Source organism: Vicugna pacos, chromosome 5, assembly GCF_048564905.1.
Source record: "Vicugna pacos chromosome 5, VicPac4, whole genome shotgun sequence".
Taxonomy (NCBI): domain Eukaryota; kingdom Metazoa; phylum Chordata; class Mammalia; order Artiodactyla; family Camelidae; genus Vicugna; species Vicugna pacos.
The window spans coordinates 42,593,276-42,609,075 of NC_132991.1; the positions used below are offsets into that span (position 1 = coordinate 42,593,276).

Sequence of the window (15,800 nt, forward strand, 5' to 3'; positions counted from 1 at the left end):
TGTCATTTTGTTGTTAATATTGCTAAATATTGTAACCTCGCCAGTATTTCCTTGGGATAAGAGTGGGGATAGGGGAGCGGGGAAAAGACAAGTTTTTTCTTCCAAAGTTTATTCTCTAAACCTGCCATCTTTTCAGTCTGGCTGGGAAGAGTCAACAGGTGGTGCCTTGTTTAACCGCTTGCTCCCCCTGGTGGTGGAAGGTGGCTACGCGTCTTCATTTCCCCAACAGCTAAAACGGGAAAGGGTCGGAGGATGTGAACCATAAAATGAGCCCTCAGTGATGTGCAGGATGATTTTTGAACGTTATTTATCAAGCACTGGATACTAGTTAGGGACAATAGTTGTTCCCTGTGGCTTATTAACTCCTTAATTTGAAAGAGTCATTGAAGAAAGGTCTTTCCAAGAATAAATCATCTACAGCACTGGGGATGAGAATTAAACCACAGCTTACTTACTCCAGCTTCCACCTCCTAAGCATAAGGTACATTTTAAAATGTGGCACCTTTTCAGCTGTCAAGGCTTTACAATGAGCATGTGGGAAAACCAGTGAACCTCCCCTGGTCTGTGTAAGCCCCCTACCCCCTACCTCAGGAACCTGGTTCTCCACCTTGAGGAACTCCCGTTAAGGCTGAATAGATTCTGGGGTGATTGGAATCCAGCATGGGGTGGAGAAAGGAGGAAGAAGCCTTCTAGAAAACTCACTCTTCAAAATGTCTTTACAAGACCACACAACAGTCGACTTAGGGGCACTGAATCTATTACTCTGCAGATTTTGCAAATAATTCTCAGAAATCATCAGAACACAAGTTCTGTTTGGCCCCTTATGTCCCACTCAGCTCTGTTCCTATTTCCCACATCTTTCATCCCTCCTCCTCCTGCCATCTCCCCTCTATTTTGAGGACCAGTACACAGGGAGTCTTCAGGCTCCACAAAAAGGTGAAGCAAGGGGAGGGGAATCTACTAAAGAAGGCAAAGGCACTCTCACAGGCCCCCATCGCCGCCCAGGCCATGCCCCTACCTGCATCACACTCGGTGACGCTTCCAGCTATAAATCTGGAGCCTTGGGGACAGGCACAGGTGTATCCTCCAGGTCTCAGGAGGCACAGGTGGCTGCAGACCTCTTTACAGCTGTTGGGCACTGGAAAGCAGACGAGAACAGTGGTTACCCTGACCAAGTACATGCCCACCCACTGAGTTGTAGCCAGGTCCCATCGGAGCCCAGGCAGCATCCCAACGCCTTAAGGCCACGTGCCACCTGGCTACTCACCCTCGCTGACACTGCCATCCCCTGCCACCCCACCAAAGTGGCACAGTGCCTCCCCGTTCCCTCCGTCCCACTTCTATAGCACATTTTCTACTGATACCACTTATTGCCTCTACTTCCCTGGAAGGTTTAGAAGGTAGGTACGTGTCTGGCTCACTACATGACCTCAAAAACTCATCAGTGCTAAGTGATTTGAGATAGTTCAAAAGGCCAGTAATACAGACACTATTATTGTCTCAAGATTTGTCATCATCCAGATTTGGACAGATCATAAAGGTGGTCCATTCAAAGCATATATTGGACGTGATTTCTACTGCTACCCACCAAGGAGAACTTTCCTCTAGGCTTCAGTTTCATTATTTCCAAGATAAAGGGATTTAGAGCTACGATTATCAGAATCACTTGGGAACGATTCACAATTATTGATGTCAGAAAGTCAGATTTAAATTGGTCTGGGATGGAGCTCAAGTACTACCCTTAAAAGCTCCTCAGGTAATTTTAGAGCCTTCTGAATTCTAGCTTAGCATATATCATGGTTTATCCAAGGATTCAATGATCTCTCAGTTCTTTCTCAGACTAGCATTCTGTACTCCTGATTCTCTGTCATGCCACAATGTGACCACAGACAAGGCACGGCTACAAAATAGGAAGATATATTTCAAAAGCCTCACTCAAAACCCGTCCCACAACCATTTCCTCAGTTCTTTTTGAATTTTAACGTCATAAGTAACCTGGGGAATCTGATTCAAAACGCCTGGGGTGGTCCCTGAGAGTCTGCATTTCGAACCAGCTCCCACACTGTACCACTGCTGCTGGTCCATGGCCCACACTTTGAGGAGAGCCGGGATTCTCAAAATGTGTTCCTGAATCAGCAACTTCAGCATCACCTGGGAACTTGCTAGCACGGCACACTCCTAGGCCACCTCAGGCATGTTAAGTCAGAAACCCCTCCGGTGGGGCCCAGCCATCTGTGTTCAACAGCTCTCTAGATGTTTCTGGTGCATGCTAAAATTTGAGAGCTATTGGTCCAGAGTAAATACTAATCTGGCAAAGTTGGGCCGGGTCTCTGGCCTACACAGCAATCAGCACCTCCCACAGGAGGCTCAGAGCATCAGGTGGCTGAGATGCTTTTCAGGGAAAGTGCCCAGATTTTCCTCTGCCTGACTGCAAGTCCGTGCTTTCTACAGAGGCCAGAGGGGGCTCACCAGGTATACTGGGCTCTCCCCTCCTGCCTTTGAAACTGCCAAGCATGAGAGCGGCAGGAGCATTTAGGACACAAGAGCTGTTATGTCAGTATGTCAGAGGGGTCTGGAGCGTTTTGGAGAACAGCAATCACTGCCAGCAACACGAAGGAGTTAATCCCTAGAAAAGGCATTTGCCGCCAGTGTAATCTCCCAGGAGTCTCTGTTCCGAGTTCCCATTTGTCAAGGCTGATTCAGGCTCTAAGAGTATCAGAGAACTCGAGGGGACCTCAGGCTCCACACTGGTTTCATATACAGGGATGGGAAGGAAGGTGATCTGTCAAAGGCCACACATCCATTGAATTCAGTCTGGAACTAGGTGTACTGACAACTGGACCATAGCGGAAAGACACTGAGCTTTGGGTTGAACAGAACTGAGTTTAAAAATCATTTCTGGGTTTAAAACTCATCCATCAGTTGTGTGACTTGGGCACATGGGTTACTAGACCTTTCCCACCCTCAGTGTCCTTATTTGTGAGATGAGAATAAAACCTCTCTATAAGTTTTGGAGGAGATTAATTGAAGTAACAGATGTCTGGGTTAACACTGAAGAGAGAATCTGACATATAGAACTTAGTAAAAGTTTTATTTCCTTTCTGCACTTCAGAAATGCCCCTTCGCTTTCACATTACTCCACACAACGGTGAAGGATGAATTAGGACATGGGTAGCCTGACAAAGGAGGACCCAGAACTTAGAAAATGAGAAAGAAGGGAGGATAGAGAAATGTGTACGACTGATAACTTTAAACTAAGGCTCACGTGGCTCAGGGATAACTTGACTAGCCTGGCCTTGCAACTGCAGGACTGGGTAAGACTTCTTGATATCCCAAAACCTATTATGTGACTTGTTAATCCAACTCACGTTTAGCAGGGGGGTCTGATGCCTACTGGATTCTGTGGCCTGAAGGCACATACCCACAACTCCAAGCAGCAATGAGGACTGAAGTATGTTTACTTCCTATCTGCTGGTGGTGTGCATCATTTCATTTGACCCCCAATTTTATCTTTCTTTGGTCAGAGTGATTAAAATACACACACAAGTGCACACACACACACAAACACACACATTCCTTTCATGCACCAAGAGATCAGCCTATCATTATCCACTACCATTTTCCATAAATATAGCCATTAATTTGAAATAAGGTTGATGACTACCTGATTGATTATATCTCCGTTGATGGAAGATTCGAACTTGAGTGAGCCAAGGGTTCACTATCAGCAATTTCTCTTTCTCATCTCGCCCAAATTTATCTTGGATCCATATTTCTCCCTTGTCCTTAGATATCCAGTATAACTGGCTCTCAAAGATGTCCAGACTGTAAGGGTTCATTGCTGCTTACCCACAAGGGAAAAACGAAACAAGGTTACTGAAGAGAAGATACTAGCCTCATTTCTATGTCAGAAGTCAAACTGCTTGAATCAATCCCTAAGGCAACACCTTAAAATTGCAGCAACATTCAGGCAGACTCTCTGTACATATGACCATGAAAGTGTGCTGTAATAGGGGGTCCAGATGACAGAAATTCGAGTAGGTTAATGCCTACCATCTGACACCAATTATAAGGGACTTGCTCACTTTCAAGCTGCTGATTTTATTTTACTTTTAGAAAACAATCTGTGTGGCAGAGATTTTTTTTCTTTGAACGTAAGCTACCACTTTGTATGTGCTGGATTGTTTCAGTTCTGTGGAGCCCAGATAAGAAAACAAAATGCTTCTCTCCTAGATGTTTCTAGTTGTACATAAAAAGCAATCCAGCACATTAAAAATGAATGTATCTTACTATATATGAAATAGATAAAACAACAAGGACCTACTGTATAGCACAGGGAACTATATTCAATTTCTTGTAATGAGCTGTAATGGAGAAGAATCCAAAAAAACCCCATATATATGTATGTATATGTATAACTGAATTGCTTTGCTGTACACCTGAAATTAACATTGTAAATCGACTACACTTCAAAAAAAATAAGAATTAAAAAAAAAAAAAAGAATGCATCTTGGAAGTGGTTAGACATGGATTACCATTGGAATACATGAAGCCATCAGGTCAACCTAACAGGAAACTCGGCTATTTCAATATCTGCTGCTAAGAGCATGTTTTAAAATTATATAAGAAGGACAAAAAAGACAGAATTATTGACAATAGGTTCATCTTCATTTAAATCAGCAGATGGGAGCTGGGAAGAGTGGTATCCAAGAAACTATATAAAACTTTTCCTAAGATTTTGAGGGTTCCTTCTTGAGAAAATGGGCAGAGTCTGGAAATATATTAATTATTTAATGTATGAAATCCAAAGGGAAACTCTAACCTGACATTGCAACAATCCTCCTGTCAGTCCCATCATATTTGATGGTTTCAATAACGTCCTCCTTGAGGTCGCTCCAGTAGATCCGGTCATTGTTCACATAATCTATGGAAAGGCCAGTGGGCCAGCCGAGGTCCTCCTGAACCAGGACTTTCCGATGCTGCCCATCCATCCAAGCAGACTCGATTTTAGGTTCCTTGCCCCAGTCAGTCCAGTACATAAACCTGTAACAGAAGGTTTCCTCATGGCAGCATTTCATCTAGTGGGGCTTCTCCACTGAAGCAGAGCATGGATTTCCAGTGGGGAAATCAACTGGTTTCCATAGAGGTCTGGGTCCTAAATTTTTATACTTTACAAAAGACAGGGGGAGACAAAGGGGAAGCCAGGGGCATCTGTGATCTATGCTTCCCGAAAACAGCACTTTCCCAATAGAAATTGGCTATCCCTCCCTGTCCAGGGATAGATATTCAAACCTTTTAAAATATATAATCATAAAAGCTGTTCATCTTCAAAAAATATGTATTGAACGCCCACTGTGTGAGAAGGTGCTATCTGTGTTTGGAACGTATCAGAGAACAGAAAGGATTCCTACCCTCATGGAGCTTGCATTCTAACTCTTTTAAAATGTATTATTTTGCATCCAATTAATACTTAATTGGAAAAAAATATTTAATTGTAGAAAAGCAGAGTATATCAGAGATTGTACCATCTCAAATACCTAGAAAGGATCAGGCAGGCAAGATAAATGGGTGGAGCTGAGCAGTTATGGATGCAGAGTGACAGGGAGAGCAAAGCCATGTCTAATAGTTCCAGGCAATACCTACCCAATGTTATCAGTTCTTCTGACTTTTCAAGCCAAAAATACAGATATTTAAAAAATTTTTAATGTTGGCAACTAAGTTTACAAAAACAAAACAAAAAACCTTGAAGTTCTGTAAAGTTCAAATCCAATAGGTATACGGACCATAGTTAACCCATCAGCCACCACTTTGCAGTCTCTAGTCTAAACCAGTCATCAGGGTGGGACTAATCCTTAAACTGAGAAATGTGTGCATTTTAGACAAACTGAGCTCTGGAAAAAATGTGGCCAGAGGCCTTCTCCTTACACAGTGTTGGTCTTCTGAAGTCTGTTTGGTTCTAAGTGATCTTTAGGGTATATTATAATTCTTGAAAATAGTCAGAGATGACACTCCAAAAAGTCCAAGGACAATTTCAGTATAATTAGGGAAAAATAATTAAAGATAATTTTTTTTTGAGAATCCAGTGAAAAATATCTAGAACATTAAAGACTCCTTCAAGCACTTACCCTAGTTTGGGATTCACAACTATCGCAGCTGGTTGATCCAACTGAGAGGAAATCAGCCACTTTCTGTATCTTCCATCAAGTTTTGCCACCTCGATCCGCTGACTCTTGGCATCTGACCAGTAAATATGCCTGAATTTAGACAGACAAAGTTAAACTACTGCCAAGTCTAGACTGGATACTTCTGGGGAAGAGATCTGAAGATGAGAGCATTTAGTTGGGAAGTTCTGGCCAGCAAGATAGCAACTCAGATACCAGTGATGGCAGCACAGTCTCCCTCTCCCAGGAATGCCCCACTCTTTTCAGCCAAGGGGATGTCTTTGGAAAGTTACAAGTGGCGGGGTGTGGGATGAAGGTGACATTCAGCCAGAGCAGCAGAATCAGCCAAGATAGGTAATGATGGTGAACCTCACATCTGGCATTATTATGAGACAACTGCTTCCAGGTAGAAGTCGTAAGGCACTATTGGGCTGGCCCTTTAATGCCTGTGACTGCCTGAGAGTTGGCTTCCTCCTCAGCCAAAAGCCCCATTGGAACCAGGAATCTGGCATCAGCTCCAAGGATGAGTAGAAAGAGCCATCCAACATAACAAACTTTGCAAAGCCATCCTGCCCTTATTCTACCCCTAAGGCTTCAGGGCTCAGTTTCTTACAAACATAAGGAGTTCTAGCAGTTTCTTAAATTCACTCATTCATTAAGGCTGAGAAAGAGTGTAAAATTTCAAACAAGAAGACAGGTCTGCCATTGCCTAGTTAGTTTTCAGAAGAAAGTGTTAAAAGTCTAAAGTTTCCAGTTCTTTACTCTCTGAGGTCTTGGTCCCTGACAGAAGATGCTGAAATGAACCCCCTTTATTCTGCAGGCACAGTGGGACCTACTTACCTTCTACAGAGATGCTCAACTCTTTCAGGAGCACTAGATAAGTTTGTTAAAAGGTGAAAATTAATTTATACTGCAACTCTCCGTTCTCCCAGAGAGCAGCAAATATTTTCCGTTATTAGTTCATTTTCAATGACATCAGGGATTCTATGAATTCTTGAGCTCTGATTCTATCACTTTGCCATAAATGTCATTCCAACAGAAGGCTCTCCCTTGGAGAAGCTTACACATTCTTCCACATCAGTTTGCCTCTCATGCATCTGCCTGATGACAAACCTACTTAAGGTTCTTATTTAGGCATCACCCAAAGTATCTGGCCCTAGGCCCTGGGATTCTACAAGTTCTAAAAGAGCAGATTGAAGACAACATCTCTATTAACTCAAAACCAAAAATTAAATAGGAAAGTCAAATTTCCAATCTGTTCTAACAGTCTGCTAAAAACACAAGATGTGGATTGTTCCACCTCAAAATAATGACCATACAGAAAAATGTTTCACCTCATCTGCTCTGCTGGTACAATGTAAGGCTGTCCCATTGCTTCACAAAATGAACAGTGCCACTATATTGAAAGTTAATCTTGGAATCCAGAACTCTGTTGGTAAGAATGTGCTCCTAAATATAAGATCTTCACCGTGGTGCTTTCATGGCACACATAGAGTATAGGAAATGATAACATTTATATGACACACTGGGTAAGCAGAGGTAGTTGCCGGGGCTACAGCAAGCCCGGGCATCACTCAGCGGCTGAGGGTACCCATAGTCTGGGCCAGTAGGGACCTCTGGCCAGGAAACAGAATAGGCAAGAGGGGAATGAGGCTAAACTTACCTTCCAACCCAGTCCACTGCTAATCCATCTGGCTGCATTATGTATTTCAGATCCAGGTTAACTTCCTTCACAGGATTATTGCCACCAGATTCAAAGTTGGGGATGTAGGCACGTTTGATAGCACCAAAATTAGAGCCATGCCCTTGCACAGTGTAGTATACAATACCTGCAGAGGGAAGACACACAGGTCAGTTTCATGTTACAAACATCAAGTAAGGGAGGAACTGGGGTCTAATCAGGTGGAGCACTGTTCATTCACTGATGTCTCTACCTCCTCAGTGCTCCTAAAATACTAATAATTCAATTAAGCCAATGTGATCAAACCTCAAACCCTATCATACTTGAACTATTAGCTACAAATGCTTCAACTGATAACTTATTTATACTGACTTAGTTGTCTCTATTTGAAGGTAATCATTAAAATATATTTCAGCCGAGACCCTTTTTACTCCCTTTAGGATCACATTTTAGTTTCCAAAACCTAACGTATAGATAAGCCAGGGGCAGGCTGTTGAGAGTTTGAGACTCAACAATAATGTAGATGAGAAATCCTATTTTATGTAGAGACTAAAGGATACTGGACAGCAGGCATTTTAATAAGTATAGGAAGACTGTGACTTTTAAGGCACATACTTTCCTAGGTATATACCATTCTTGAAAAGCTTACTGTATATTGTATAACTAAGTGTGAAAACACAATAGTAAATTTTACGTTACATAGTTTGCAAAACATTTTCACATCTATCATCTCATTTGATCTTCAAAACAACTCTCAGAGGGAGGCAGGCAGAGTGAGATTACTGCTCTCATTTTACAGCTATGTAACGGGATCCAGAGAATTGTTAGAATTATTTAAGGTCATAAAGTGAGAAGATGAGAGAGACAGGCATGGAACATGAGTTTTCTGATTCCTGCCCCATTCCCATCTCCCACAGCCCATACAGAGCCATGACAGACTCAACAGTAAGCATTATTTATTTTTGCCCTTCATTGAACACCCACCACATACACTGTACTAGATGTTGGGTCAGATGCTAGGCATGTAGAGATGAATTAGATGCAATCTCTGTCTTCAAAGAGCACATGGTTGAGGTATAGGGAGAGAAATATGTGGACAACTAGCTGTATCTCAGTGTGACACGTGCTTTAGTAGAAGCGTGTGTAAATTCTGCAGGCTCATGAAACTGTTCCAGGAGGGATTCCAGAAGATATCACAGAGGAGGTGACTTTTGAACTGAGGAGGTGACTTTTGAACTGGGTCTATGAAGGTTGGGTAGAAATTTGCCAAACATATGATGGTGGGGAAGAACAGTCTCGGGGTGAGGAAAGTCAAGGAGATATTAAACAAAGGAATACAAGGGGGTCCTGCAAGGATAATCCCCAGAGATGGGACAAGGTTTGATGAGAAGGTGGGAAACCTTGGCCGGGATGCATGGCCATGTTAAGTTGACTGGAGCACGTGGGAGGGAGGAGCATCCTCTCCTACTCAGGCAAGAAAATTCACTCATTAAAAATAAACTCCCCAAAGTTCAACACCTTATAATTCAATGTATTCAATTAACATCAGTGACCGATGCCAAAGTTCATACTCACTGAGGCCGATGCCCTCGGGATCCCAATCATAATCGATGGCCTGAATGCGTTCCTGATCTTCAAGGTAATCCGAGAACTTCTCAGATGAGAGATTGTATTTTCGAATTCGCACGTTTTCAGGCAGTAGCAGCAAAGGAGGGTTACCTGTAAACAAGTGAAGGGCTGATTATTCTGTTTGAATTCTCCCTGAACTTTTGTTGATGGAAGTAGGATACAAAACTGTAGCTATCTTTATCGCCCCTTAAAAAAAAAAACACAAAAAACCAAGAACCAAAAAACAAAAAAGCCAAGGAATCTATCTCTGCTAATCAATATTGCTGATGTTCAACTGGGTTGCAAAATCCATGCCTGTGGATGTCCCTACCACCACTTAGGCAGAAAGCTAACATTTCTCTGTTAGGGACATTATCAGTTCTTTATCTCTGTCTTCAGTGGGTAACGGTTTAGAGCAATGGAAGACTGAGACTCCTAGACAGATTTTCTTTTTCACTGATTTTTATCCTTTACTCAGAGACAGTGAAACAGACAAGACTGTAGACATTCAGTCTCACAGAAGAAATACAATAAGTAGAGTTCTACTAAAAATTTACCCGAAGTCCTCATTCCTCATACTTTACTGACAGATTTTTAAAGAATTTTTTTAGCAGGTAATCAGCTCCATGACCCAATTTAGCATCTAGCTAATCACAAAAAAGATCTTGTTCTTGATTAAAACAAAATGTTTTCCCCTTAAAACAGCTATGTAAATGGCAACTCATTACCAAATGCATTGTCTAGAATTTTTAAATTTAATTTATTTGCATAATGTCAATCACATCCAACTTAAGTATCTTTTTGAAAGTTCATTTTATGTATTTCCTCTGTCTTGACATTATGCTTTATAGAAATATTTATAGAAATTTATTTCAGTCATTTCTTTAGTTAAAAGAGTTAAACACTTTTTCAATTTGCTGCTTAATTTCCACACCAACCGTTCAAATGCCTTTATCCTAGTTTTCATTCTGTGTCAAAAGTGTTTGGAGGGTAAAATATTTAAGTATGCTAGCCAAATATGTGTTTTAAAAGCCCAACTTGTATGAAGAAACTGAAGAGCCATTTCATCCTTAATTTGTAAAATAAAATTCTATGTTTTCATCAAGTCCTTAAACTCAATTACAAACTTCCAGTTCACATCTGTAAGATCATAAAGACCTATATACCTCTTAACTGAGACATACTGATTTAGATCAGACCTCTGGAGGTAATATTTCTCTCTCTTTTGTCATTTCTACCTAGTATTTTGTATTGCTTTCAGTCAGGCCTGATTCTCAGATACTGGCATTAACCGAAAATGTAGAGCTAATGGTTGAAGTTACAAATGAGTCAGATTCTTTCTGTCTATAAAGAATGATTTGTCAACAGTGTTCCCAATTTGCCCCACTGGACTGAATGTTTCTTTGTGACTCATTTGGGATTACAGGGTCTCAAACCTGGATCTCAGTGGCGTGGGAGCTTTTGTTGACCACCATCCCACAGGGACACTTTTGTTGTTTGAATACTCTGGAGAGTGGCATCCTGTCCACCTTTTGAAGTTTTTATCCAAGTAGACAAAAGGCTAAACCCAGAATAATAAGTAGCACCTGATTCTTCTTTTAATTCGTATGTATTTTTGGGGGGAATTGTAGTTATTATTTTAATCTGGCAGGGAAGGAGAATGAAGAGACTGGATGGATGTTGGAAAAGAAGTAGCTGGTGAATTAAAAATAAGGCTCTCAAGTTTGCTTCCTGGTGTATTGTACTTATCAGCATTTACTTCTCCGAAAGTTGATGAATCCCAATAGAAACCCGTCATACCATCAGCTGCACACCGTTGTCCATAGTGGTCACTCAGAGACACGAAGCCTTGGGCACAGGAACACTCGTAACTTCCTTTGGTATTGTGGCAGTTCTGGGGACAGACCCCAAATTGCTCACATTCATTGATGTCTGTAGGCAAAACAAAACCAAATATGCAACATCTGCTCCCAGCCATTTCTTAGAGACCCTGCTTCTGTTTAAATCCACATTCACAAGCAGCGGGGACTGAGAAGAGCAAAGATGACCATAAGTAATAATATCAACACTTGTGGAACGCTGACCAAGTCTCGGTTACTATTTCACGTGCCCTTCATGTTTTCTTTTCCTCATTTAATCTTCTGAAAAGACTCTGAGATATGAACTATTACCGAACCCAAAGCCCCAAAAACCAGATTTAAACTGAAGCAGTCTGACTCTGCACAACAGCAGAACAGAAGTCTCCCTTTCGGGAAACAGCTGTCGTGCTGCTGGTGTTCAGCACCACTGTCCTCCTGCTAACTAGCTTCAGGAAGGGGAGTCACTGATTTTTTTTTTTAATTGAGTTCTTCAGCTTAAGCCCCAAAGGAACTATTCTACTCGTCTGAGTATGGCACATCACGAGGCAGAAACAGTGACATGAAAGGATCAAAGACACCTAAAAACCATACTTGGTATTTGCCACCTTGATGAGCTACCTTAAGACGACATGCCTTGGAACGCATTTACATCTGACATAAGGAGGCGTGTGACAACTACACGTCGTTTGAAGGAAGTAAGACTTGTGCTTGTCAAAAAGAGAATCTGCTCTCACACTGACACAGTAAGCAGCCCTCATCACTCATGCCTTCAGTGATTATCTCAGTTTCACAGACATGACTGAAGATGAGCTATGGTCCAGTGCGCTGCTAGGCACTGGTAAGAGAGCACGGAATAAAAGCAGTTGGCATCCTCGAGAATTTTAATGAGCTAGAATCATGAGTCTAGCCCCATTAAGGGAATTAAACCACGTTTAGTGAAAGGGAATGAGTGGAGAATCTAAAAAGTACAAGGTTCTCCTAATAGGAAACAGAAACGGACTCTACCTTCACAGGAGTTTCTGTCCAAACTACTGGCTTTGAACCCAGGTCTACAGGAGCAGATGAATCCTCCTCCACTTAATTGGGTACAGTTGTGTTCACATAGATTTTCAGCACATGATCTTTCTTTTCCTGTATCTGTAAAAAGAAAATCCCAGCATTACAGGTGAAAGGTATAAAGCAGATCAGCCACAGACGAACAGTCAAGTGCTGCATCAGAGGAACACCTCCCAACAGCCAGGTACAGGACATCTTGACATGACCTCTTTCCATAAGCCTTTGCAGAGGATCAGAGATCTCTGTATAGAAATATCTAGTAATGGCCTGAATACCATTTGTACAAATATATGTAAAGTTAGATCCTTGAGGCAATTTTCCCATTACACTCAGCACTGCCAGGCTCATCCTCAGAGCATCCGATTCTCGACAGAATCATGAAGCCAGGGATTCTTTACAACTGTCACCATCTGCTCCACTGTCTTTACTCCATATAAATATATGGATTATATATATACACACAAACATACATGCATATAAATGATTTATATGAAATGTATATATTGATACATATAATTGTATACTAAATGATAAATACACATCTGATTATATATGTGTATATGTGTGTGTGTGTATATATATGTACACACACATATAAATAAAACACACTCGTATCTCCTGGCTGAATCCTTTTAAACAAAAATACATTTACGTCTACCTGTGTTCTACAGTAGGCAATGAAGTGGACTTAGCGACTTCTCAGGCTCCCTTAGGGTACAATGACTATGAGTACACGTGGTTTGAATAGACTAAAAACATCGAGTTTCAAAAAAGAAAAACTAACACAAAATAAAGCACAATGACATTCCATGGAGTGCTGCCCTTGGATTTCATACTTCAAAGCTGTATACATGGAAGTCTTATAATAAAGGTCTATCCTGAGCTCTTAACAACGCCACTGCTAAGTAAGTCTGTTCAGATTACCTGAGGCAATTTCAGCATTTTGTGACTAAGAATTTGTCCATTTCACCTAAGTTGTTTAATGTGTTGGCATAAAGTTTTTCATAGTATTCCTCTATTACTTTTTAAGTTTCTGGAAGATTGATAGCGATGTCTTCCTCAATAAATGTGATCTACTTTTAACAACACGAATAACCTTAAGCCAATCACATAACCTCTCTGAGTCTCGTGTACATAATTAGGCTCTGTAACCTCCTCCCAGCTCTAAAATCTACAATGTGATTAGGGATCCCAGGAGGAAAAAATTTCTGGACCAAATACTCCCTTGAGTGAGTTATACTATCGTAAAGTGAGAATCCTTAACAAGAGCAGAAACCGTATCACATTATGAGATGCATCCTCAAATGTAACTTCCTTCCTGTAACTTCTTTCACTTGAAAACAATCACTATTTTAATTCATAATAGAACAGATTTACCCCAACCCAAATAGATGAAACTCTATTTATGAAGTAGACACTCTATTTTCCATTTTGTGAAGAAGGAATAAGAACCACCAGACAGAGAAATAGCAAGTCAATCTATTTCTATAATCACATAAATAATATTTGCAACCTAAGGTCAACTTTTCTTTATACCTCAGTGGTACTAGAAAAATGTTCATATCTTTCCGTTCCTGACTTAAAAATATTTTTTTTAAAAAAGAAAGCATATGTGCAAAACACCTTGGTGATCCTGTTTAAAAGAAAAGGAGGAAGAAGAGAAGAAGAAAGGAAAAAGAAAAGCAAGGGACGAGCAGCACCCAAGAACTGGTATTTTAAATAAGAATTCTCTGTCTCAGTCAAATTAGCAGCCCATTGCAGTAAGACTGAACTCCACATCACATATCCACTTAAGATCTGAAAAGAAATGCTGCTTCCATACTTCAGTAATGCCTGTGCTATCTATTTCCTTTAAAGAAACTCTGCCTTTAATTCAATGTCATTGAGATTAAAAGCACTGTGGTCAATTTTAAGTATTTTCATTGGCTCAGGCAACTAAAAGAGAAAACCAGTGTTGACCCAACACTAACTTGGAAATATTCTAAAGTTCTGGATCTATTCGTGTATTGGTCTCCAGGCATCAGAACCCAAATCTACCATTGAGTTTTGCAAATTCTGTCATATTTATGCTTTATAAATATTTAATCAAGTCACATTATTATTACGCCGGAAGCTCCAAGCCTCACTGAGAAAGTGTGTGAAACAAATAGCAAATCAACTCTATGGGCTGATTATGCATCCTCTGTTGTAACCCACACAGGAGAAAAGTTGCCCTGAAATCTTCGGGATGCCTCAAAAAAAAACAGCAATTAGAGCCCAGGAAGTTGAAAACACGCAGAGCTAACAAAGATGAGTAAGTCACAGACTCCTGGGGTTTGGGGAACTCCTTCCTTTTTCCTATGAAGAAATTGAGGCAAGGCAGGGTCAGTTTGTGCTCGGAGTGGCACAGCTAGTGGCAGAGGAACTAGAGGCTGGCTTTTCCAGCCTCTTCTCCCAGGACTGTCCAAATTCTGCCTCTGCCACTCTGTGTGACCTCAAGCAAGTTACTTAAGCTCTCTGAGCTTTATTCTATAGATAGATACAATAGCAGTGACTCCCTTGTGCTAACTTGAGTGACAACTTGGAGAAGGTATGTGCAAGAATTTCACAAGCCCTATAAAGGACTACAAAAGTGCAAATTATTCGCATGTCATTCCAGCATTTCCATCATGATATTGAGCAAGAACCATCCCTTCGTTGAATTCATCATCCTTTTCCTGCATAAAATCCTCTCTCAACTTTAAAAATAAAAATAATTGTTCTTTCCAGGGCATTTCCATCCTTCCCCATGTGTCAAAGATACTGCATTGTCTTAAGAAGAAAAAAAGTGCAAACTAAGAAACAAAATGCATAGCTTTAAGGGTCTGAGAGGCACCTAGGGAACTGAGAAGAGGGTGTGTCCTGCAGTTAAGTAGATCAGAGTTCAAATCTTGACTCAACTGCTTAATGGCAGGAAGACATGGCCAATTTACCTAACCTCTAAGCTGGTTTTCTCATTTGTTTAAAAGAGAGAGAGACAGAGACAGACAGACAGACAACACCTAACTCACAGGATTGTTACAAGGATGAAACACGATAATCCAGGTAGTGTTTAGCACAATGTCTAGTATAGAACGTGTTCAGTAACAGGGTAGCTGTGGGCTTGACTGCAGTTCAGGGTACAACGTGTAAATTAAAGAGAAATGTGGTTATCATCTTCTTTATGCTACTGCATGCTTTCATTAGGCTCACCTGAGTTACTACAATGAGGTATAAAAATAAGTATTTACTTTTTAAAAAGTAAAAATCTACTTACTGCACCCTGTCTCATCAAAATGGTCACCACAGTCATCGACATCATCACACACCAGGTGCTGTGAAATGCAACGTCCATCGCTGCACTTAAATTCATCTTCTGTACAAGGTCTGGGCGTTGGTTCTAAACCTATAATTTAAGAATAAGTTGAAGTCAAAACT

General features: G+C 40.9%; 1 protein-coding gene across 1 annotated transcript in view; it reads right to left on the bottom strand.

Moving 5' to 3' along the window:
* The window catches only part of LRP2 (LDL receptor related protein 2), a 180,528-nt gene that overhangs the window by 10,829 nt on the left and 153,899 nt on the right, over positions 1–15,800 (bottom strand). Inside the window, exons 63-71 of the mRNA XM_072961113.1 lie at positions 15,640–15,768; positions 12,315–12,446; positions 11,251–11,382; positions 9,418–9,561; positions 7,825–7,990; positions 6,126–6,254; positions 4,823–5,043; positions 3,665–3,841; positions 1,019–1,138 (exon numbers count right to left, since the gene is read on the bottom strand). Of these exons, the coding sequence (XP_072817214.1) occupies positions 1,019–1,138; positions 3,665–3,841; positions 4,823–5,043; positions 6,126–6,254; positions 7,825–7,990; positions 9,418–9,561; positions 11,251–11,382; positions 12,315–12,446; positions 15,640–15,768 (1,350 nt within the window). The remainder of the gene's footprint in view (positions 1–1,018; positions 1,139–3,664; positions 3,842–4,822; positions 5,044–6,125; positions 6,255–7,824; positions 7,991–9,417; positions 9,562–11,250; positions 11,383–12,314; positions 12,447–15,639; positions 15,769–15,800) is intronic.